The sequence below is a fragment of the Epinephelus lanceolatus genome, chromosome 15 (genome assembly GCF_041903045.1).
Source record: "Epinephelus lanceolatus isolate andai-2023 chromosome 15, ASM4190304v1, whole genome shotgun sequence".
In the NCBI taxonomy this organism is placed as follows: domain Eukaryota; kingdom Metazoa; phylum Chordata; class Actinopteri; order Perciformes; family Serranidae; genus Epinephelus; species Epinephelus lanceolatus.
Genome location: NC_135748.1, coordinates 8,699,787 through 8,724,876, shown reverse-complemented (window position 1 = coordinate 8,724,876; position 25,090 = coordinate 8,699,787). Strand labels below are relative to the sequence as shown.

The 25,090-nt window shown below is 40.5% G+C and overlaps 1 protein-coding gene across 2 annotated transcripts; it reads left to right on the top strand.

Annotated features, from left to right (window-relative positions):
* On the top strand, positions 1-25,090 carry rin3 (Ras and Rab interactor 3). 2 transcript variants are annotated; one of them, XM_078174879.1, is made up of 14 exons: positions 1-246; positions 7,693-8,335; positions 10,706-10,817; positions 10,948-11,020; positions 11,300-11,391; positions 13,619-14,702; positions 17,166-17,346; positions 17,485-17,650; positions 19,128-19,249; positions 19,393-19,579; positions 21,042-21,173; positions 21,266-21,432; positions 21,789-21,903; positions 22,704-25,090. In XM_078174879.1, exons 1-14 carry the CDS (start codon positions 212-214, stop codon positions 22,967-22,969), a joined length of 3,375 nt encoding a protein of 1,124 aa, XP_078031005.1. In that variant the 5' UTR covers positions 1-211; the 3' UTR covers positions 22,970-25,090. The 2 variants fall into 2 exon arrangements, with proteins under 2 accessions (XP_078031005.1, XP_078031006.1); XM_078174880.1 differs by lacking the exon at positions 1-246 and adding an exon at positions 349-439.

Here is a 25,090-nt window from a genome sequence, read left to right as displayed (position 1 = left end):
TGATGATCAGCTCAGGAAGTCGAAGCAGAAACAGAGGGCAGGGCTGACAGAGAAACATATTTTCCCCTTGCCTTTTAGTTTTCCTTATTCAGTCCTGCTCTGATCCACAGGAGGAAGAAGAAAGGGGGGCAGAGAAGAGGCGGGGTTTTTCGATGGAGCTGAGAGAGAGACAGAGTGACAGAGAGCAGTCGAACACTCAATCTGTGGAAACATGATGGAAGCCAGCGTTGTTTCCAAGGACGCAGGGTGAGTGTGTGAGGGGTTAGGTGATAATGTAGCTGGGTGAAAATGCAGTGCAGGAACTGTACTCTGTCGCGACAAGGGGGGGGGGGGGGGGGGGGGGTTGTAACTGTCGTTGAGGGGAGAGGGAGTTGGGGGTCGAAAGTTAGACGACCAGAGCAGGAAAAACAGATGTGATGACTCACCGACTAATATTTAGGTCAGTAGCTTCTGAGAGTTTTTGAAATTCCAGATCCTGTTTTCATGGTGTCTTATTAAATCAGATTTCTAACACATGAGTTGCACCAAGAGAGCGGTAACCATTTAGTCAGAGAAATGCTGACATTTGGAGTTTGTTTCATACCACTTGTATCAGTGGTTGAAAGTTGCCACTGACCACTTGAAAAAGGCAGATCAGACCGTTATTAGGCATGTGGGAATAAGTAAGCAGGTTTCAGTTTAAATGTACACAGTCAAGAGTTTGAATGTCCCTCTTTACAGCATAAGTACCTTAGCTTTAAACTTCAGGCTGTGTTTTGGTGTTGATGTGATTTAGGATCTTTTTACCAGAGTCATACTTGTTGGACTTTGTGTCAGTTAACATGTTGAGGCTGGTTGAGGGTGCTGCATTTGTTAAGTCTTACAATGTTTTCTCACTTAAGACTAAAGTTATAAAAGAAATAATAATAGATTATGATGACTTCTTATTTTGTAATAGAGCTAGTGCCAGGATTGTGTTGCTTTTTTCACCTACTTTCAAAACTATGTGATTATCCTTAAGGTCATGTTAGGTCAAGGGTGGATGAGATATTCAGACGCCTACTTAAAGGCATACATTACCCCAAAATAACCATTTGTATACCAGTTACTCACCCCATGTTACCTTGAATTCATAAAGACAACTTTGTTTTTATCGCATGCCTCCATGGTGAACAAAGAATCCAAAAATGGAGAAAATTCTTGATGATCTGAAGTAAACAGGGGCCACGTTTAACAACAGCTAAACTATATCAAACCATTTGTTTACACACAACTTGTGCAGTATAATCCGAGTCTCTATCCAGATATACTCCCAAATCACATGCATTTTCACTTTAATATTATTTTTCACAGTCTGCTTATGAAATGAACAAGTTAAAACGCACACACTTGCCCATGCATGTTGCTCACAGGCCGAAGTGTTTAAATAGTGAGGCTTTTGTGAAAGTACATGTGTTTGGGAAGTACTGAGCATCCAACTGGATAAATGAGACTTGAATTCTACTGCAAGAGTTTGTAAATGGACGTTTTCATACAGTTTTGCTATTGTTAAACATGGACCCCATTTACTTCAATTCATGAAAAATTTTCCATTGTTTTTAATTCTTCGTTCAACATGAAGGCATGTGAGATAAACAAAGTTTTCTCAAAGAACTCAAACTAAAACGAGATAAGTTATTAATATACCATTGGTCATTTTGTGGGTGAAGTATTCCTTTAAGTTAAAGTATTAACACTGCAATATAAAAAATACTCCATTACAAGAAAAAGTCGTGCACTGATAATGTCACTTAAGTAAAAGTACTTAAGTATTATCAGTAAAATGTACTCAAATTATTAAAAAGTAATGCAGAAAGATGGCCCCTTTGAGTGTTACACTACTTATGCGTTTCATAGCTGAATTAATGATCCATTGATGTGGAAGTAGCATTTTATTGTTGTTGGTGCTCGAGTTGGAGCTTATTTTTAAAAAAAAGTATATATATTCTGTCAGATAGATTAATCTATAACAATACTTTTTTGTAGTTCAATTCTGAAAGTAAGTAGCAAAGCTGCCAAATAAATTAGGTGGAGTAAGTAAAATATTTGTCCTTGAATTGTACTGGAGTAGAAGTATAACATGGAATGGAAGTACTCAATTAAAATACAACAATATCTAAAATTTTAACTCAAGTTCAGCACTTGATTAAATGAACTTAGTTACTTTCCACCCGTCAATAAAGTCATTGTGTGCTATCAAAAGGACTGCAGAGAAAGTTTACATCACACATTTAAAACAACTGCTCTTTATCCTTACGAAAAATAGGAATCTATTGTTTCTAACATCCCCCTGACTATGATCATATGTTGTGAATATGATCATATGATGTTACCAAATGGTAATAAAGATAAAATCAAATGCAGTTTGTTCCAGAGTGACTGTGCTGAGTATTTTACTGACAACTGCAGAGCTACTTTCCCAGAGATTTCGCTGACCTCATGGTTATTTCACCCTTTTCCTGTGAGTGTGGATGGCATGTGAGCGAGTATGACGTGTGTATGGTACAAACAGGATTTTGGGGGTTTGTTCTGTCGACATGTGATTTCCTCAGTTACTCAGGATTTTTTTGTTTTTCAAATTCAAGGAAGGGTGATCTCACTCTAACTCAGGCTCTATGTGGCTTTAAAAGATAAAAGATATGTCAGTGGTTCAGGTAAGAAAAAGTATAAAGGAGGCAGATATTAACCATGATGCTTACTCATATATCTGTTCTTTAAATGAAAATTTTCAGGGGTTGGTTTCACCGAAATTACAGAAACACATATTTTCTCACTTACCTATTTATTTATCCATGCAGTTAGTTTCAGTTTCATTTGTTTAGAACTGATGAGATTTCTGCCCCCACTCCAACACTCTGCAGATGAAGGAAAGGACCACATGTAAAATTACACTTAAAAAAAAAACTGGAATAACTCTTCTAAGAAACAGTGTCCATGTTACTATGAATTATCTGGAGACCTCAGTTTTGAAATGAACTACTTCTATGGTAGAAAATAGTTCCAATGAAAGCTGTAGACGGTGAAGTGGCTGGATTATCCACAGAAAAGAGACATGGGGTGAAGACAGAAATCTAACAGATGGATACTTCTAGACTGGAGCAATAAACCTCCTGAAAAAGCCCAGTCTGCTCTGACTGGCATATCTGCTCCGTCATTACACCAGGAGAATGACTGTAACTGAGAATAGCGGCACTTACTGCCATGAAAAAGCCATAGATGTATAATAATAACTTGATACTGGAAGCCAAAATGATGCCTATTAATTCCAATGGAGTTGCTCGCCTAGTGCATACGCTTCTGGCATTCCAGCTCAGCTCATAGGCCTCCATGGTTAAAAAAAATTCATAAAAGAAAGAGTCATAATTGACCTTATTTCCAGTTTGAGGTGTCTTGTCAACAGTTTTACAGACACGACTTTTAAAATAGTGGCCTATGGCAAGAATGCTTTTTGGGCCACAGGGGATTTTTTTTGCTGCAATACCATGAGTAGCCACTGGGAAAAAAAATCAAAGCAAGGCTGACCAGCTTTCCTGGGGGCCTGGAAAAATCACCAGTAAAAGTATCTGAACATGACCAGACATGTTCCAGCAGAAATATGATCCGAAATCTGGGAGGAATTAACAACATCAGCAACATTAGCAGGTGGCTACATGTAGCAGTGTACTTGCAGTTGGGGAATGACTGTAACAGAGATAGTTGCACCTTGTGTTGTTTAAAATCACAAATAAAAGCTTCTTAACACAACCTGACATGTTGTAGCAGGAACCTGATCTGAAATCGCAAAGAATCATCTGCGACCAAGATTACATTACCCTAATGTTAGCATGTAGCTATATGTAGCATTGTATGTAATGTAAACACTTGCAGTAACGTGCCGTAGGCAGACGACCATATAAAGAAATCCATTACAAGTTGATGTTAGCTTGTCTCGAAAGCAGAAAATACCCTGGAAACAGAGTACTCAGAAAAGTCTAAAGAGGCCGGAGGTTTTTGTTCACAAGGATTACTTTTACCTGTGTTTACCCTATTATTTAAAACTTCGGCCACATTTAATAATAATAATAATAATAATAATAATAATAATACATTTTATTTATACAGCGCTTTTACAGCTCTCAAAGATGCTTTACATTTAAAACCAAAGAAAAGAAGTACATACATGTAAGTGCAAAGACATAAACAGAAGACAAGGACAATATAAAACAACAAGGTGCAAAAGCATAGTGCAAAACAAAGAAAAGGAGGGCACATGAGGAACCGAGAACGAAAAGCTAATGTTAAAGGTTAAAGGCCGATTTGAAAAGGTGGGTTTTGAGGAGTGATTTGAAGGTGGATGGATTTGGACAATTTAATATACACATACACAAAAAAGATAATAATTCCCCTTTAAATCCACATTTAGTGTATATACTTAACTGTTTCATACAAATGATTTGCTGCTGGGTATCAGGGCCTGAAATGAGTCATGGGATTGACTGCGGTGGTTTCCCACAATAAAGGAGTATTTTTTCTCCTGCCCAAACACAGGGCTTAGTTTAAATTATAAACAGAGATACAGCAGAGGCTCAAAGGGCACAAGCAGCGAATTGCCTCATTCTGCTTATGATCTACTGTGATTATGTTAGCTAGCTGACCTAAACTTACAGAAGTGGAAGTAAACAGTCTGAGCAGCACGGGAAGCCACTGAATAAAATCTAAAATTGGACTGATGGTCACACTGTCTTCTCAATAAAAGCCTGTACTTTGTCTTAACTGCAACCAGCATCTCAACTGACACTGTATTAAACTGAATACCAACAAGCTGTAATGTTGAATGCAGTGCCTGCTGCATCTAACTGGCTCAGAGTTGAAACAAATATAGAATGTGTTCATATCTCTGAGCTATAAAGTATGACCATCAGATTACCATCAGCATGACTGGTGTCTTGCTGTCTGCAGCAAGAGGTAGGATATGCTGAAGCCTGTTTTGTGATAAGCTATTTAACATTTTAAACACCAATATGACATATTATTGTCAAACTACTGTTATTGCAGCATCTTTCTCCTGCTGATAATGTCATTGCTCAAAGTTATGACTACCTTTTCCTGTTCCCACATAACCACTGCTTCCTCTTATTAAGACAATGCTGCACTTGACCCTCGTCTCCATACCTGGTGTTGGGATTGTTTTGAAGAGCAAAAATTAGAACAAAAGACAAAAACAGCCAGTAGCCAAGCTAGGCTAACTAGCATTCTGACCAGTTAAAGGATAATCATATAGATAATCTGTATCTCCTGATATATCTCATTCCTCTGTCCCAGTGAGCCACATTGTTGCACTGGGTGACATGTTCCTTCATTACCACTAACACACACTGTAGTTTATTTTGACTTAGCCGCACACAAACCATCCTGCTGCAACAAAGACTCAGGAACAAACCAAATGTGGATTAATCTGAACAACAAAGGCGCTGTTTCCTCCTGTCTGACTAATGTTAACAGTGCAGCCTGTTTTAGGAAGTTATGTAGCCTTTAAAAAAATGACATTATATAACTATGACTCAATTCTAAAGCTGTATTCATCAATATTTTTTATATTAACAAGGCCTCAATTATGTGTTATTTGTCGCTTGTAGTGACAAAGTCAGAGAATTATCACCAAATGCAGAGTGAGAGCGAGAGAGGGAGTGTGTGAGTAAGGATTGAATTGTAGACGTGATACAAAACTTTCTTTGCTCATGAAGACCATTGTTACCCTACAATTATCTGGGTTATCAGTTTAGCGTAGGATTCTCGACTAACAATGATAAACACAGCAACGGCTGACTCATACGAACGGGTTCAACGTGGAATGGATGTGCAATTTGAGAGCCGCATTATACATCTCATGTATGACATGGCAATATCCTCACTATGCTGCATTTTCCATAAACTATGATAATCTGGTCATGGGTCACATCTGTCGCCTGCATCTAGACGTCTCATTCCCTCTTCCTCTCCTCGCAGTTCTCAGCAAAACATTACCAGCTGAAGACATGCTGGAGACATGATTTTTCAGCTGAGTTGCTGGACATTGTACATTTCTGCAAACCACAGACATGTTACATTTGTTTGTTTAATTCATATCATATCAACATTTCTTAAGTCACACTGTTCTTATTATACGAGGTGGAGGGGACGGTGGATGGCGTGACATCTAGGCTTGACAGCTGCCAGGCTGCAGACCACTGTTCAAGACCAACAAAAAAAAAAAAAAAGTGTTTTTTAGCAACACATTGCCACAGCGGCACAACAACTAGGTAACTTAAACCAAAAAATGATCTTTTCTGAACCATAACTAAGTGGTTCTTGTGCATAAACATAACCACGTAATAACCACAGCATTGCTGAACATTACTAAATGTAAAGTTTCAACACATACGCTACATGGTAACTTACAAATGTTCCATATTACTTTACCAAGTAAAATAGAGATGCACTATTGATTCACCTCGCACAGAAACAAGCGTGCATCCTTACCCCACAAAACACATCACAAAGCTGTATTACATGCGTGCTATTGCGGTAATTTCTTTTATTGCATAGACTGATGTATTTTTCTCAGGGGTTGGTGGAAACCTGTGGAGCCCCTGAAGTCCCAAAATGTGACATTTTTTATTTTGTGTGCACGAGTTACAGTAATTATCTTGTTGGAACAGTTATCTTATCTTGTGTGCATAACAAAAGGCTAACTTGTGCGAACAACAATATAAACTAGAGCACTCGGAGAGCGCAGACCTCCGCCAAGCAGCTCGGATTTCCCACCATTTTATTATTTTATCCACCTCACTTCAACTGATCACCACCAAAATTTTATCATCTGTTCCTTGTCCCATTATCAACCTTTCCTGGTTTGATAATCATCAAAATCCGTTCAGAACTTTTAAACTTATATTGCAGACAGACAAAGAGACAAAGAGACCAACGCTGGCGAAAACATTATCTCCTTGGCGGAGGTAAAAATACAACAATTTAGAACATTAAGGGCTCCATAGAAACCAAAACAGAGCCAAAAAAAGAGTGAATATTGGCCTTATATTCATTAAATGGGCAGAAACACACTTGTCCTGACAACTTTTCATGGTGATAGCATGTCAGTGTTTTGTTTTATGCTTGTTCTGCTGCTCTCAAATGGCCCACAAAAAAAAAAAACATGATATACATCTTACGTCTTGAGTAGTAACCGACAGGCTCAGGGCGGAGTGCCACAGCCAGGGTGGGAACACTGTGAAGTATTGAGACATGGGCTTGGGTTTTGGGTTTGGTCTTTTCGTGGAAATAGAAAACAACAAAAATACACATTAAATAACACCAACTTTACCCGCTAAGCTTATATCAATCTGAGACTGTGCACTGCACCAACAGACCATCTCTTCGGTTATGTTCTGGGCTAACAACACCAAAACACTTCAGCAGATTCTCTTAGGGACATGGATGGTTCCCGATCCTCTCAACAATAGTTTCAATTTTTCACAGTAATAAACGGCATCACGTGTCACAGAAGTGCATGTCAGTGTTTCTGCGGTCACTGAGAGTGACTCAAGTCCTGGTGACCAGATGCTTGTGTCTGGAGGCAAACTGAAGCAGAGACAAGATACAAACAAATCCCCAGCATGTTATTTCTGTTTCTGACCTTTTGCCTTTTTTCCTTTACAGACACGCAAGCCCTCTGAAAGGATCACTAGACACTCCATCTATCCCCTCTTCTGCCTCCATCCCTCCATGTGCTCCCCTCTCTCCACCTTCCCTGCCCTCCTCTAACCCTCCAGTCCGGCCATGTCGACCCAAACCACCACCTCCTGCAGTGAAGTCCTCCCAGCTCCCCTCTTGTCCTCCTCTACTTCCATCCACTCCTCCAACCCTCCCTCCCACTCTCCCTCCTGTCACCAAACCTCCTCCCCCTCACCCTCCTATCTCCAAACCCCCTCCCTCCCTCTCCTCCAATCCTCCTCCCCCCTCTGTTCCTCCCCCTCTTTCCTCCAACCCTCCTCCCCCATCTCTTCCTCCTCCTCTCTCCCCTACTCCAGTGTCTCCACCTCCCTTGCTTTCTCTCCAGCCAACGGTCTCCTCTGATCTTACTCCCTCTTTTACTCCTCCTCCTCTTCCTGCTCCATTATCACCAACAATCTCTTCCTTATCATCATCTCCTCCTCCACCTCCCCCTGTTATCCCACCGTCCTCTCCAACTCCTCAATTGCTGAGTCCTATAGATCGGCTGGTTGGGAGCGTCTCAGTATGGCAGCCCAAAGAACTCAGCCAAGACCAGACTACTAGTATAATGGAGAAAGAGACGGCTGGGGTGAGAGACACACACACACACACACACACACACACACACATTTACACACTGATTTTGCCTTAGATCTTTGAGTTGGAGTTTGAAATTGATACCTCTCTAAAAAAAACTGAGTTTGGATGTCTTATGACATTTAACTGGAAAGTTTTAGATTGTTGTACAGCAAGGTCAGTAATAGCAACAGTAGTGGTCACTTAATGTACTATGTTGCTCTATGTTTTCTTTGATTATTTTTCCATACAACTACACAGCAAAACAGAAATTTCCAACATATTTTACAGCTTCATAATTTCCTAATAATGTCTGCAGAAGTTTGATTATAGGAGAAATGCAGACAAAGCTCTGAAACTTTAGTCAGTTGTGTTAAGCATATAAGCAGTGGTTGATTGATTGACTTAACAGAACACTCTAAAATGCATGAAATGGAAGAAAATAGACTTAAAGTGAAAAAGCATTTTTAAGGTTGCAATAATGTGCATTTATCGCAAAACACCCGAGACATACAACTGAGAAACAAATATTTGCTATGTAAGGATAAAGTGGAAAGATGGTGTCCTAAGCAGAGATTGAAGTCCCGCTCACTGTATGTGTTGTCATCTGAGCTTCTCTGCTTTTTGTTGTGGTAGACGGTCTGGCTGCATGTGCATATCCCACTGGTTAGTCTATCACCACCACTTTGCGCATTGCTTGTACAGTAGTCATCACTGACATTGAGGCAGCAGTGGCGTGGAAGCATAGTGCCCACCCCGCGGTTCCCCCCTGGTTAACACCATTAGCTCTGTCAACACTGTTGTTAGCACTGTTCACTTGTGTTTGTTTTGGCAGCTATTTTAGATTTAGTCTTAGTTTTTAGACAAAATTCATATTAGTCACAGTTTAGTTAGTTTTAGTCGACAAAAACACAAAAGGTTTAAGTTGACAAAAAGTCATGACATTTTTGTCAACTTTTAGTCATTACTTCATCACGTCAAAATGACGTGATTCTGTGAGTCTACTACCTGCCCCTCAAACAGTACTTAAACCATAAACCTTCTATAGAGAGTCCATCAAATCCATTCAACAGCTCCATCCACAGTCAAGCCCTTTTTAAACAGGAATTGTGCAAATTTGCAGGAAAGCCCAATCAGTCTTCTTTCAGCATTGGCAGTATAAAAGCAAAATCAGGGAGTGCAGCAAAATGCCGCCTACCTACTTTTGTTTATACAGAATGCGCCTTTTTCGGGGCAATGGGGGGCGTGAGCAAGTAACAAAATGTGTAGCTCAGCATGTGACGTAAACAGTCTGTCTGTTTTCAAAATAAACTTCCGTTTTCACAGGAAATGTCTCCTTCAAAATAAATGTACTGCGTTGGTACAACACTGCGAATTGGCCTTTTTTTTCTTCAACAAAAAATGCACGTGGTTATGTTTTGCCAACACATGTGCATGGTTGGATTTAGGAAAAAAGAACAGGGTTTGGGTTTACATTCGTACAGGAAGCAAACACTGGCCTTCCAGGTGAAAGCTGGTGGCTGTTTGACTAATCCACCACCCTTCCCGCCCCCTTAAACATATGTTGTTGTCCAGCCACATTTCCCCCTGACACTGCCTGGCGCTGTCATACAACAATGGCGACCGGCCATGTATCCTGCCAACATGAATGGCATGAATGAACATGATGGCTTTTTCTGTCTGTGTCTGACGCTGGAAGTCACTGACCAAGCGCTGGTTTTCAACAGCTTCGGAGTGACACTGTGTTATTCTATACTCTCGGAAAGAAAGAAAATAAAGTTATCCTATAATGTCAAACTATTCCTTTGAGCCCAAGTAAATATTAATATTATATCAATTCATTATCTTCTAATTTCTGAATCTCTCATTCCCATGTTCAAATACTGAATGACATGCTTCACTGTAGACAGACTTGAGGTTATATTTTGTATGACCTGCTGTGCACCAATCTATAGACTTTCTAGATTACAGAAAAAAATTAATTGGAAGTCTGCCAAGTGAACAATGTCCCACTTTACCCTAATGACAAAGTCCTTTTCAGGATTCCTATAATTTTTTGATAATTTTTTTTTTTTCTTTTTTCTTTTTCCTATGATTTCTGAGAAAATTTTCTTTCTCAGAAATCATAGGAAACTATGAGACCTACAAAAAATAGCATACTGGTTGAACTTTAACACAGGCTGTAATGGTCAGTGTGTTGTTTTTCCTGTTGTTCAAGCTGTGGTGTGTGAAATTTTGATACAAAATATTTAAAACTGTTGTAACAAAGTAATGGATTCATGTTTGTGATGTTGGGTTCTGTATTTCTAAGACTTGACAGCATTTCACTCGACATGTTCACAGTTCTGACCTGAGAGTAGTAACCATATGTTGACATTTGCAGGCATTCCTGGTTCACAGCACAGAGGACAAGGCCATGACACTGTCAGTACGCCTGCCTGATGAACAGGGGGCACCGCTCGTACACAACCTGATGGTCAAACAACACAAGACATGTGCGTGTTGAACACTGATGCAGCTTGTGCCACAGAGAGCAATTGTAAAGATAGTAGAAACAGAAAATGCAACATTTGCACGGCAGATAGCAGAGCAGTTACTGATTCATTCTTGAATTTTCTGTCCCAGTTCTCCACTTAGAGGATTCCTCTCTGGTTTTTGATGACATCTTCAAATTGATCTCCTTCTACTGTGCCAGCAGGTAACACATATACAGTGCACATACTGTATATCTGCACATACATACACAAAATAACAGCATGTGCACACTAATAAAAAACATGACTTTCGTGGATATACATCTCAAACAAATGCATATAAGTACTCAAGCCACACATAAACATACATATATGTACAATAAACACACACACACACACACACACACACACACACAGTCACACATAGTCACAAACACAGTAATATTGTGCTATACTATGTCAGATAATTAAAACTGCTTTTTATTATAAAATCCATCAAACAGGGACATTCTGGCTATTCCATTGAGGTTACCCCGGGCTATTACCACGGCAACTAAGAAAGAAGAGCTGGAGGTCATCTCTGCTATGGGTGCAGGTAGATAAATCTACATCATTGGTGAACTGAAGTTGGGTCATTGCTGTAACAAACAGCAAGATACTGCAATGAAAGATAGAGGATGAGAGGAATCGCATCAATGCTTCTACTTAGCAGAAATGTTTAAAGAAATATATATTTATGACAGCATGCATGAAAATACACAGACAGAATGTAAAAAAGACAGCATATTTCTGGCTGTAATGTATGCATTATATCATATTTACCTATCATCTTTAGCATAAAAAGGTTCTTTGGTGCGCTGTAAAGGATTTAATATGTGTCCCCTTACACTTTTTTAAATTTTAACTTAGTAGACACAATATGAAAAAAATAATTCAACATTTTGGAAATAGGTTATTCATGTTTTAGCCAAAGCTAGGGTAATACCTTACTAAGATCTATACCTTTCCAATTTCTGTCAAATATTAAGCAATAGCCAGGAGGTGATTAGCTTAGCTTAGCATAAAGACTCACAGCAGGGGGAAACAGCTATCCTGGCTCGATTCAAAGGTAACAAAATTTACCTACCAGCACCTGTAATCACTCACCATTAAGAAGTTATATTTTGTTTATTTAATCGGTACAAAAAACAAAGTCTAATTATTTATGAGCAGGACTATTTCTTGCCTGGTTGCAGTGACTTCCCTCAGTCTCCATTGGTATCATAGTAACAACGAGACTCCAGGAAGTCAGTGCACTGGGTCAAAGCCCCCAGGAACAGAGCTGCGGGGTGCTGCAATTTTGGAATATTGGCCGCACAGGGTGTTGCAACTTCAGCGTTCATTATGTTGCACAAACTGACCTAACCGGCATTCTTCCTATATGCACTCACTGGAAAAGAAACAAATGTAAAACAATGATGATTTTATTATTGGAATTGGATCCAATTGCTTCCGTAACATTTGCGGGGAGTGAACAGGAAGTTAGCCAGCTTGGCCAGTGGAGGCATGCATGTTTTATTAGATCTGATACCGGATCCTAAGATTAGACCTATCCAGTCCAGTGAGAATTACTCACCTATGGTGCATACGCCAAATAAGTTTCTAGCTTCCGGGTTTACCTCTGTCTGTCGCCCTAGTTTTGGCAGCCGATTCAACATGTTGAATTGGTGTCGGAGATGGCAAAGCATGTCGGTGAGTGAAATCCCTCTGATTGGCAGTTTAGCTCAGTGCAAGAGAAGAGGAAAGGAAGTTAGGAAAGTAAACAAACGGCCTAAGTCAAGAGAGCATGAAATGAAAACTTTTTACATTAGGTAAGTTTTTTTTTTAGCAATTGAGCTCTTTAGCAGAAACTGTTAATAATTGTTTATGTTATTGTTTGCTGGGGCATGGTAAAAATCATTTGTTATTTCAACACTGGGTTCTGTTGTTAATGTGCTAACTGGCTAACTAGAGTCTTTAATTTGTACTGTTGGTCATCCAGTTTCCCTTTTTAAATGACGACTACAGACTACCACTTCCTGCTGGTATGGAGAGTTATTTCCTCTCACCCAGGTGTAGCTCGTACATGCTAGTTGGCTATAGTCTTTGTGGTGTGTATAAGTGAAACTCTTTGACCGAGACACGTGATGTGAGGCAAGGCCACTAGTTCTTTGATGTTGTTTGATATGTCTGGGCCTGTGGAATTTAAATTGTGATGACATCACAGATTTTGAACTCACTTTCTTGGCTCAAGGACAGTTTTACAAAAGCCACATCAACAATTTGTAATATAAACAGGCATTATTTATCTTGTTTGCAGTTCAAGGTGTCCTGTCAACAGTTTTACAGACATCTCTTTTATCATGTTGGTCTATGGGAAAAATGCCTTTTGGGGCATGAGGGATATTTTTTCTGCAACACCATGAGTGGCCACTGGGAAAAATTGAAAGCAAGGATGAGTGGCGTTCCAGGGGGCCTGAGCGAAAGTCTGGGATGTGCTTGTGCTCAACGGGTTTGGCCGAAGGAGGACTATAGTGCACATACCGATGGCCCACAAATGCAGAAGTGTTAGAAGGCCTGTAGAGGCTTTTCCTTGCGCTCAGAGAGCAACTTTAATATGAATGTAAACCTTGTGCTAGTAACTTTTCCAATGTCAATAATAAACCATTGAGCCAAGTTTTCATATAATCATACAATGTGAGAGAGTGATAACAGAGAAACAAAAAATACACATTATCAAAATAAGGAAAGTAACTGAGTGACAAATCAGTGCAAAGCAATAACAGCGACCGCATGTGTTGTAGATTTCTGGACATCTGATCTGAACCAGCAGGCAAAGGACCAGGACCTGGTTTTGGATCAGAGCCACAGCAGACTGTTCTTGTATGTCAACCCAGTCCCAGTGGAGGAGAGCCCCAACAAAGACCTGAACCCCTCCTCTATCTCCAAACTTGATAACATCACCAATCAAAACATCACGTCCTCCCTACAGAATGGAGAAGCCCCACAGAAGATCAGCACAGAGGTTAAAGGTCAGACTAAAACTACGACCAACCAGGAGATTAAATACAAGCGCCCCCCACCCCGACCCCCCAGCCTTGGCTCAGGGATGGGCCTCCTCTTCTCCTCTCCCCCCTTGCTTCACTCTTCATCCTCTGTACCTCCAGCAGCTGAGAGAAAAGAGGAAGGAAAGGGAGGAGTAGGGGAGAGAGAAGAGAGGAAGTCAGTGTCGACATCACTTACTCCTTCAAGGCCTCCTGTTCCCCTGCAGAGCCGAGCCGCTCCCCCACTTCCTCCTGCTCCTCTCCGTCGAACCTCCTCCAGGAAAAGCACTGACCGAGAGGTAGGAGAGGGGACGGAGAGAGAGAAGGGACAAAATCCTGCAAAGAAAACTGAGAGAGAAGGGGGAGGAGAGGGAGGAGAGAGAGGAGAGGAGAAAACAGGAAGTAAATCAGGTCAGCTGGGTGAGGGAGGTGAACAAGAGAACAGCAGCCAGCATCAGGAGGAGGAGGTAAAAAAGGACAAGGAAAAGACAGAGAAAGAGGATGAGAAGGAGGAAAAAGAAATGAAAACAGATAAAGAGGAGGACAAACCAAAATCCAGCTCCCCCTGTCCACCATCAGTGAAAAAACCGTCCCGTCCAGTCCCTCCACCAAGGAGGAAACCCTGTTCCCCTGATGCACCTGTGTGCCCCAACCAGGCTGGAGGAGGATTAGCCAATCAGAGTGCTGGGATGAGAGTGCCCCCTCCCTCCCCGGCACGGCGGCCTGATGTGTCACTCTACTCGCCACAGGGGGGTGCTGTGCTGGGAACTGACCCTGACTCCTGCTCTACCAGCAGCACAGAGGAAGAAGGAGAGCTGAACCAGGAACAGGAGCAAAATCACAAGTAGGTCTGGCCCCGCCTCCCTTAGTTACTGTTGCTATGCTTGTCAAGCTGTCCACACAGCATATATTTTAAGTTTACAATAGCCAGGTTTCTGTTTCAATGTAGCACAAAGTTCAGAAAATCAGTAAAAGAAAATGGCAATTAATTTCCATTTCAAGGCGCCCAGTAGCTCAGTGGGTTGAGCAGACACCCCAAAGGCAATGTCCTTGCCGCAGGTTTGATTCTCACTTGCGGCCCTTTGCTGCATGTCATCCCCTCTCTTTCACACTTAACCTGTCCTAAATAATAATTAATGCCTGTTTACACCCACTACTGATATATTAATATCAGGAGTTGGGTTCTTAAATTTAGACACAGCAAAGCTGTTTCTCATGTCTATAGGCGGAGCAGGAGGGTAGCTTCAGGGGCTTAAGCCCAAATATTTTCTCAGAAGCCCCTGAATCTATGTTGTCCTCTAAAGAAATCTAATATAACTGAGTATATGTTCTGATGTTAACCTGATATTCAGTTCAGGTTATTGAAGACCACCTTTACTTGCATTGTTGGGGGTCCTTGATTTGCAGTTAGAGCAGCCCAGATTGTTATGGTATGGATTCAGATGTAGGAGATTTATTCTAGCAGTGTATAAGAAAAATAGGTTTCAGGATTAGTTATGCTGTTTACACTAAATTCCTACCCTGTCTTTGTTTTGTAACTTGAAAATAGTGACATCAGCTTATTTTTGCCCCTTTTTAGGTAGCAGGAGTGAAAAGTAGTCGTCTTCAACATTTGTTGTGTTCTGGTTTCAGAATGGTGAAGACAGTTGGAGAACAATTATATGCAAAATAAGATGTAGGCACTACATTTTTTTTCTTGGCAACTATCATGTTTTTTTACTCAAATGATGTACAGATTTTTTTTTAAAAAATGTATTCTATTTTTCTATCATCTCAAAAGGCTGTGAAAAAAAGCTCATATAGCTGCTGTAGATAGAGTTGAACCCCGAATGTTTACTGGATTTGGCTCCACTTATGATTTCTACAGGCTCAGCCATGGTTTTTACCAGCTAAAATAAATACTGTCACTGGTCATTTTAGTAGCTGTAGCTAGCTAGTTAACTAGTCAATCCTAGTACGATAAGGAAAAATGTAAGATCAGAGCCTCTAGTTTTATTTAACCTGTAACTACACAAACTAATGTTGTATTAAATGCTTCTCATAAAGAGTTACTACTGTGGGTACTGAAATGATTAGCCATACACAATTGCAGTTGGTGTTACACTGTAAAATCTGACAAATTTATCTGACTTTTAAAAAAACAAAGATTGCCTTGAAAAAGGAAAGTACATACAATGATTAGCCTGACGTAATGTTTACTTTATAACTACTGGGCTTGTGTTTATAAGTAAACTATCAAGGTAACTGGGTTCCTAGATTTTTAAAGTAAGATCACCTTGTCAGAGTTCACAGTGGAGCATATAAACACACTGTTTAATAAATTCCTTTCTCTTTTACTTTTGCATTTGCATTTTTGGTTTTCCAAATGCTAAAAACAGACACCAACATTTAATTCAAATGCTAATGTGAACTAGCTACTGAGGTGTCTTTGGCCTAAAAATGCATGTGTGCTTATGAGTCTTACCACTTCATAGCATTGCAGTGAAGTCATGTTTTTTATAAATGATGTGGCTGAGTAGATGCACATACAGTACATTAAGAGGAAGAAGGTTTCCAGAGCAGATACTAGAGCAGATCTCATAGATAAGATGCGAGTCCCTCAAGAGCAGATCAGTGTGTACAGTTTTTCTTTTGATGAACTGTGTAAAATGTTAATGTCAAGATCAGGTTACCTATCCATGGGCAGAAATCAGTGGGGGCGGGGGGTCTGGAACACTATCCCTGGGAAAAACAGTTGTACCCCATAGCATACCATTGTAAACATGACTCTAAAATTAAAAAGTAGTAATATCCTGCCTAACAGTATACAAGAATATGATAATGATTTTTCTTTGGGAGTTCACTTATATGTAAAGTTAAATTAAAAGATTCCACTACATGCAAGGATGGAAGGGCAGCTACACTCTCAGGCCAAAAACTACTAATACACAGTTTAGTACATGTAGATTAGACATGGAGAATACCAGGATGTTCAAGGTTGCTTGTTGTTCATTAACACAAGCACGAACTCTGTACAGAGTTCAAATCATCAAAACATGTTGAGCTATGTGCACAAATTGACACATCCCTGTACAGAGGGTCTCAGACGAGCAGAGACTAGGCCTTATAATCAATTGGTACCACTGTGTTGGTCAGAGGAATCAAAGTCACGAGTCATGCTTTGCAGAAAGTTTCTATATTTGAATATTTCTCAAAGAGTGTCATCTGTCACAAGGACATGAATCAAACACTGTGCTGGAGAGGATTATTAGTCCATATAAGATGAAGAAACACCTAAGAAAAGGACTTACTGTATATTTCTTTCCAGTCGCCCTGCAGGGAGCCGCAGCCCCAAGGCAGCAGTTAGAAGAACTCCCACCACTGTCATGTTGGACCGAGCCCGCTACCGCCTGTCCACCGTCCTCACCGGCCTCATCAGCCATGACCGCCGCCTCACACAGCGCATCGTAGAGCTGGCCAGGGACCCTCTGAGCTACTTTGGTAACCTAGTGAGTACACAGGGTTTCTGAATTTGACAATTTGATTTGACAATCACCTTATATCTTTGGATTTCTCAGGATAACAACATCAACCAAAAGTCTAAAGCACAAATGGAATCGAGTTAAGGTTTCATATTTTCTATTTAGGTAAAAGAGCACCGTGCATTCACCTTGGAGACCATGTCCAAACACCCATCCTCCACTGAGCTGTTACAGGAAATCAGACAGATGATGACTCAACTGAAGAGTTACCTGCTGCAGAGTACAGAGCTGCAAGCTATGCTGGAACATCAGTACACACAAGAAAAACTGGGTAACTCTAAAACTTGTTTTATTTATAATGTTTTTATTATTAGTATTCAATGGAATTCTTAAAATCTTATGTAGGAGTTACTGTGTGGGGAATTTGCAAAACTGCTACAGTATGTCCTTTGTATATCTTACCTATTTATATTGTACTACTCAGCCTGTGAAAACAGTTGCGTAATGTCTTCTGTCTTTGTACAATGTAAAATCTGAAAACATAACCCTAATGATGTCATACGGGGTAATCTAAGGAACTGGAACTGGAAATGTAGGATGCTGCATTTTAGGAGCTTGACCTAAATTTAGGATATCTCAACCTCTGCTGCTTCAATTTTGACCTTTTTTCTTAAAAATCTGTCACTCTTGAGTAACACTACTTTATAGTAGTGCAATACTACAATTGCTGAAGTGCCACTTTCAACAGCATTACAATACCTTAAATGAACAGTTCACCCCAAAATCAAGAATACATATTTTCCCTCTTATATGTAGAGCTATTTATCAGCCAAGATAATTTTGATGTGAGTTTCTGAGTGTTGGAGATATCAGTCGTAGAGATGTCCGCCTTCCCTCCAGTGTAATGGAACTAGATGGCACTCGACTTGTGGTGCCCAAAGTGCCCAAAAAAAAAAAAAAAAAAAGAAAAGAAAAACTCAACAGCAGTGTCTCTTTCCAAAGATCATGACCTGGTCACTCAAGATAATCCACTGACCTTGTTGTGAGCAGTTTCATGTAGGAACTATTTTCTTTCTACTGAACTACACCTGCCAACTGTATCACCACGCAGGAGGAAGCGTGCATCTACTCATGGACAAGAGGTTTGTGTTTGTAACAGTGTGAGATGTAAACACTGGTGGCATCCTCCTCATCTGAGCTGTAATGTTAGCTAGCTCTGTGGTATTAGGTGAGCTCACAGTAGATGCATGCTTCCTTCTGCGCTATGATACAGTCGGTGGGTGTAGTTCGGTAGAAAGAAAATAGTTCCTACATGAAACTGCTCACAACAAGGTCTGTGGATTATCTTGAATGACTGGGTCATGATTGCTGGGAAGAGACGTTGCTGTTGAGTTTTTAAATTTTTTTTTTTTTTTTTTTTTTTAACTGCCCCTTTAAATGAGGCTGGTTTTTGGGGACATTTTTAGAACATAATGTTTTCCACCCATGATGAGGTGAATGAGGATGCAATCATCTTAAAGCTGTTTAATATTGTCATAAGTACTAGTTAACAATTTTTGGATTTATTGTAACACCTGTACAGTCTAATAGAATCCAATAGATCAAACCCACAGTAGTTTGAAGTTTGACGGCTCACACAATATTGTCAACTTTTTGCTAAGACTTGAGTTATAGAGGTGTTGGTTGAACCATACAGTCCATTTGTTTTAAAGGCGTCAATATCAGGGTTATTGTCCATTGTTGTCCATTTAACAAGACAGAAATTTAGAAACATATTGAATTAATTGTACGTGTGTGTGTCCATGCAGAGAACATAGTTGAAGCTGCTCTGTGTAAGAGTGTACTGAAGCCACTGAGGGAGCCAATTTACCAGAGTCTGGAGAAACTGCACACCAACGACAACAGCCTGAAACAGCTGGCACAGAACCAGGTAGGACTGGCCATGAGCACTGCTGCAGTGCCACAGCTTCAAGAGACTACACACAGTGCTGTGCAGCACACTTGTATTCAGACAAGTAGAGGTCGCAGTAGCAGTTGTGATGCTGATGGTGTGTGTGTTGTTGTGCGTGTCAGTCTGTTGTCCTAGGCAGCACCACCACAGCATTAGGAATAACCACAGCCGTCCCCGAGGCCTCTGCTATGGAGAAGATCAGCATCAAACTAAACAATCTCCATCTGGAGTATTCTCCCCAGAAAAAGATTGAGCATATGCTGAAGGCCTGCAAGATCATCTATGACTCCATGTCTGTCAGCTGTCCAGGTCAGAACAGTCCTTAAACCCCTAATGTTTTTCTAATGTCGCTTTTGTTTTTTGTAAAACAAGAAGTGAACTTACCAGGAGACATGTTTGTTGCTTCTTGCTTGTGTTCAATTAATGTACTACTTCAAGATGGCACTCAAGTTTTAGGGACCCCCTTTGCCACTGTTACTGTCACTCAAATTAACACAAACTGAGCAGGAAACAAGACTTAAAAATACCACAAAGAGATGCAAAGGAACTGCAAAGAGACACAAAATAACTACAAAAAGGGATCAAAACAACCAGAAAGTGACACATCATTCATTTTTCTTAAATTAGTCTAATAGTTGGCAGGGAGACCGTGTTTGATCATACTAAAGCTGTTTCTGTCATTATGACTGTCTATGGAAAATGGGCTTTTTGGGCCAGTGGGCATCATGTAAGCCTGCCAGAAAAAAATGTTGGCATTGTGTCCGTGCAAGTTTCTACACAGACACATTACATTTGTATGTTTCATTTCTAAAAAGATGTAGATCAGATTACAAGCATATGAGCTAAGTTTCTCATCAGGAGGAGTTTCAACCATAGACTGTACATAAAGATGAATGACATGACAGCTCCCCAAAAGTGAAGCTGAAACATCTTGGTCGCCCCCTGGTGGCTGGCTGCAGTATAGGTCATAAAGCCCTCCCTCTCCAAGTGGATAGAACACAGGCCAAACTAAAATCTCAAAGCGTCACACGTCAAATACATTTTTCCTAAAGATGGTTTCTCACTGAAAGTAGTTTTTATCATGCTGCTGTACGTTCAAGGGTTTGTTTCTCTGATAAGTTTGGTTTTAATTAGTTTTTTAATGCCATAAAACAGGGATTTTCCAACATGATTGACACCTGTGTAAGACAATCTGTGGGCTTGCATTCAGTGGTGATTGGTCGCACAGGTGTATAGGCAGAAAACTTGATATTGCGGAGATCAATTTTATGCAGACTCTGGCTCTGAATGATGTCATCAGAGCAAGATGGCAGCGGCCATATCTGTGATATTTTAGCCTCACTTATGTACAGTAGGGTAAGTGGAGATGCATCGTCCATATTAATATACAGTCTATGGAGTCAACATATCTCATACATATGAAACGTACAAATTAAACTTATCGCTGGTTTGCTGAAATGTACACTGCCAACATTTATTCTGGCTATCAGGATGCATAAACTGCAATTCCAACTGTGGCCACTATGCTAAAGTCATCTCAAAGGCCAGTGCTGCTCCTCTGAGCTTTTGTGGGTCTCAACAGACTCAAGGGAGTCTTAAAAAATGAAGGAAAACTCAGTGTGCACATGGCATACTACAAAAACTGCACATCGCCGATCTGCTGTTTTTAGACTAACATGAAGAAGTGTTTAAATCTCTCCACCTCAAATCAAAAATTGTTTCCCCTCTGGAGTCAAAGTGTTTATGTGTATGTGTGTGTGTGTGTGTTTAGGGCGGGCCCATGGAGCTGATGACTTCCTGCCAGTAATGATGTACGTCCTGGCTAGATCCAATCTATCCGCCCTGCAGCTGGATGTTGAATACATGATGGAATTGATGGATCCATCATTATCACTAGGAGAAGGTACCCAGTAAATATTTGAGCAGTTTTTCCTGTTGACGTGTCTATGTGTTCGTCACATTATTGATCATGCCTGTGTATGAATGTGTGTGTAGGTTCCTATTATCTGACCACCACCTATGGCGCTTTGGAGCACATTAAGACTTTTGACCAGCAGAGGTCAGCAACACGGCAGCTCAGCAGAGAGGTTCAGGACTCCATCCACCGCTGGGAGAGAAGACGCACGCTCAACCAGGAACGCATGGCCCAAGGATCTGTTCGGGTACACACACACACACACACACACAGAAGACATAATCAACAACGGTACAGTGTATGACCTGACACGTCTCAGTGGCTCACACGCAGAAAGAGACAATGAGGAACGATGCTGCCAGTCTTAGTACGGCTCAAAGCACAATATGAGATATCATTAACTAATATTTACAAATGACCACATAAGAACAAACACATATATGCATGATGTAGTGTACTTACATTTGGGGGGAAAAATGAAAACAATGAAGCAAAGAAGTATCCAAACTGTGTGACACTCACACAGACTCACATATAGGAACAAGCTGACATGTGTCCATACATGTATCTGAGTGTAACTTTTTGTGTGTTTCTGTGGCACAGGACTTTCTGACAGTGTGTTGTCCAGAGATTGGAGCCAACCCAAAGACTCTTGGTGTCCTCCCCACTACGACAATGCAACAGCTGGCTGAGCAGTGTGCTGCAAGATTTGAACAAGGTCTGAAAGACACTGTCACATATTACATTTGTTTTATTCACCACAGTTCATTTCCTGACCCCCAATTAAGACTGTTTTAAAGTGCAGTCGTGCAGTTTAATAATACACTTACATAAAATTGGGGGACTTGCAAGAAACAGATTTTTAAAAAGACTGATCAACACTGATGCAAAGAGGATGAGATATCCCGACTTTTAGTCCTTGGTATGGGTCAAGCCCTAAAACAGCAGGAACCTACATTTCCCATAATGCAACTCAATACAGTAAATCATCAGGGTTACATTATAAATGTGCTCCTGAGCCAAAGAAGACATTGTACAACTGTTTTTTACAGGTTGAATAGCACAACCCATGGCAAGTAAACTGACCTTGATGTGTAAAGTCTGTGCAATGTCCCTTTAATTATATAAGAAAACAAGCACAACTGATAGCAAGAGCAATGAATGAAAGCTTCAGTGGTGATACCGTGGGTCAGTATAGCATTATCAGTGGTATCCGCTGCATCAGCATGGAACAGCAACAGCGATTAGCTAGCCAGTGGGACACACACACAGGAAGTCACATCTTCAACGTGTGCGCTGACTGGCGTCTACCAGGGGGCTTTATTCTCTGGTCAGGATGCCATTACTCCATGTATCTTTACATAGTTAACAGTTGTTTGTTGCTATTTTTCTGCTTAGAATGTTGTATACAGAACCTTTAAGTTCTCCTGTGTCAAGAATTTGTTCTTGACTATTAAATCATCATTTTATATTATTATTCTGTTGGTAACATCATGCCTCCTTGCTTCTTTCCCACAGAATCCTACATGCTCAGTGTATATAAGGATGGTGTTAACCAGCTTCTGGCTCCTTCAGAGCTGGCCCTCAGTGTCAAGAACAACTCCCAACCTGGAGCCTACTGCTTTGTCTATCATCCTATTGACCAACCTATCATCCAGCCCAGCTGCAGGTGCCCGACTGACCCGCCTCCAGCTCCACCCGCAGAAAGTATTCTTCCTGCTGACTTTACAGCTGTTGACAGTGTGGAGGCAGAGCCAGAAGAGGACAGTCTGATTAGCTTGTAACTGCTCCAGCATCACAGTGGCAGCTGCTGTATCGCTATGGTAACTACATTACTGTGGTGGCAGCGTTACTGTGGTGACTGCATCAACAAACAGAATTTAGGACAGTGTGTTAATCTCAGGTTTTACTCAAAATGTTGATGCAACTAAAACCTAAATGAAACAAATATAACTGATGTAGATAAGAGTTCAACTCTCTTCTTTTGAATTCTTTTTTTTCACCAAAGAGCAGCGACCAACTAAAATGAAACACCAAAGAAAAATGACTGATTTTGTATCTCAACATGGGGTCTGGAACCCCAGTGACTGCAGGAGAAGATGGTTTTAAAGAATGTAAAAACACATGATATATTAACATGCACTTATATGATCATGTTTATACTGTTTATATATGTTTACTCTTTTATACTCAAGACATTCAGGTTCTGGATTATATTAACAGGATGAATCTGCAATGGCTTTATCCACCTCACCTAAAAGATCACATCATTTAGATCAATATTTCTTTGAGAAAAATAGCTGCTAAATAGCAGCTACAGTGGTGGAAAAAAGTTTTCGGACACCCTTAAAATTTTACACAATCTCAAATATTATCATGAAATATTTGTGGAAAAATCTTTTTTGTGTTTCAAAAGGTGTGGCTGCATTAGACAGATACAAACAAATACAAATTATATTTTTTTTGTTTACTGTTTACAAGAAAAACTAATCCTGGCTGGCATGTTCCCCACGAGCCTTTCACACTGTTGAGGGGTAACCTTGTCCCATTCTTCTTGAATTACTGCTTTTAATTCTTCTAAATTCTTTGGTTTATTCTTTGAAACAGACCTTTTGATAATCCACCACAGATTTTCAATGGGGCTCATGTCTGGGGATTGAGCTGGCCACTCTAAGACCTGGATACTGTGCTCCTGCAGCCAAGTTCTACTGGCCTTGGATGTGTGGCAAGGGGCATTATCTTGTTGAAACATCCAGTTTTTACCTCGACGGAACAGTGTACGCGCAGAAGGGAGCATGTGGATTTCGAGAATCGTACAATACTTGGTAGAGTTCAATGTGCCATCACAGACAGTGAGATGACCAACACCAGCAGCACTCATGCATCCCCAAACCATGATACTGCCTCCACCATGCTTGACAGTAGGTACTGTACATGCTGGAGATAATGCTTCGCCTGGCCTTCTGCGTACCCTCACATTAGTAGGAGGAAGATAAAGCTGGAAACTGGACTCATCTGACCACAAAATCTTCTTCCAATTCCTGGCTGTCCAGTTCTTGTGTGCCTGGGCCCAACGACGCCGGGCTAACCTCTGTCTCTCATTGATCAGGGGCTTCTTGATAGCCTTGTAGGACCTTAAGCCATGATCTAAAAGTCGGCCACGTACAGTGCGGGTGGAACACTGGACACCAGTTTGGTTTGACCACTGCTGCTGAAGCTCCTGTGATGTCATTCGGCGGTTTTGCCTGCACATGCGGATCAGGATGCGGTCATTTCTTGCTGAAGAAACCCTTGGACGCCCAGATCTTGGTTTGTCTTCCAAGCTGTTGGTTCATCTGTATTTCTGCAGAGTGTATCCAACTGCTGAAGGACTGCATCTGCACTTCCTGGCTATCTGGCGGCAGCTGTACCCTTCCTGGCTGAGAATCTTTATCTTCAGGCGTGTTTCCTGCGTTAGGTTCCTTGTTTTAGCCATTTTTGTGTCTGAAGAACTTTCAAATGTGCTGGCTTTATGTAGACACGAAGCTTGGCAACAAAAATTGTGTCTTTTAATAAAAAGAACGACCTTCATCACTGGTACCAAAATGACCCAATACTCAAAATTTCTTATGTATTTTTATGGAACCAATCAATTTTAAGTTTTTAATGGCTTTTTTAGGATTTATTTCGTATTTTGGCTGTGACTGTACTAAAAGAAATTGCACTTCAAGACCTAAGAGTGATTCTTAATGCAATATTTTACAAATGCATGGGGTGTCCGAAAACTTTTTTCCACCACTGTATATGGACAAAGCCTTTAATTTTTATTCCAGAATATCCAGTAAACATCAAAAAGTTTCATTCCACATTTGTCTATATACTGATATACTGATTGTATTGTAAATAAACTGGCTTTTACAATTTGC

Excerpts from the sequence above, each read along its gene's own strand:
- rin3 (XM_078174879.1), top strand. The coding sequence starts at position 212 with ATGATGGAAGCCAGCGTTGTTTCCAAGGACGCAGG. Across the intron at positions 14,703-17,165 it reads GAACAGGAGCAAAATCACAA|TCGCCCTGCAGGGAGCCGCA; the intron begins GTAGGTCTGGCC and ends ATTTCTTTCCAG. Across the intron at positions 21,904-22,703 it reads TGCTGCAAGATTTGAACAAG|AATCCTACATGCTCAGTGTA; the intron begins GTCTGAAAGACA and ends TCTTTCCCACAG.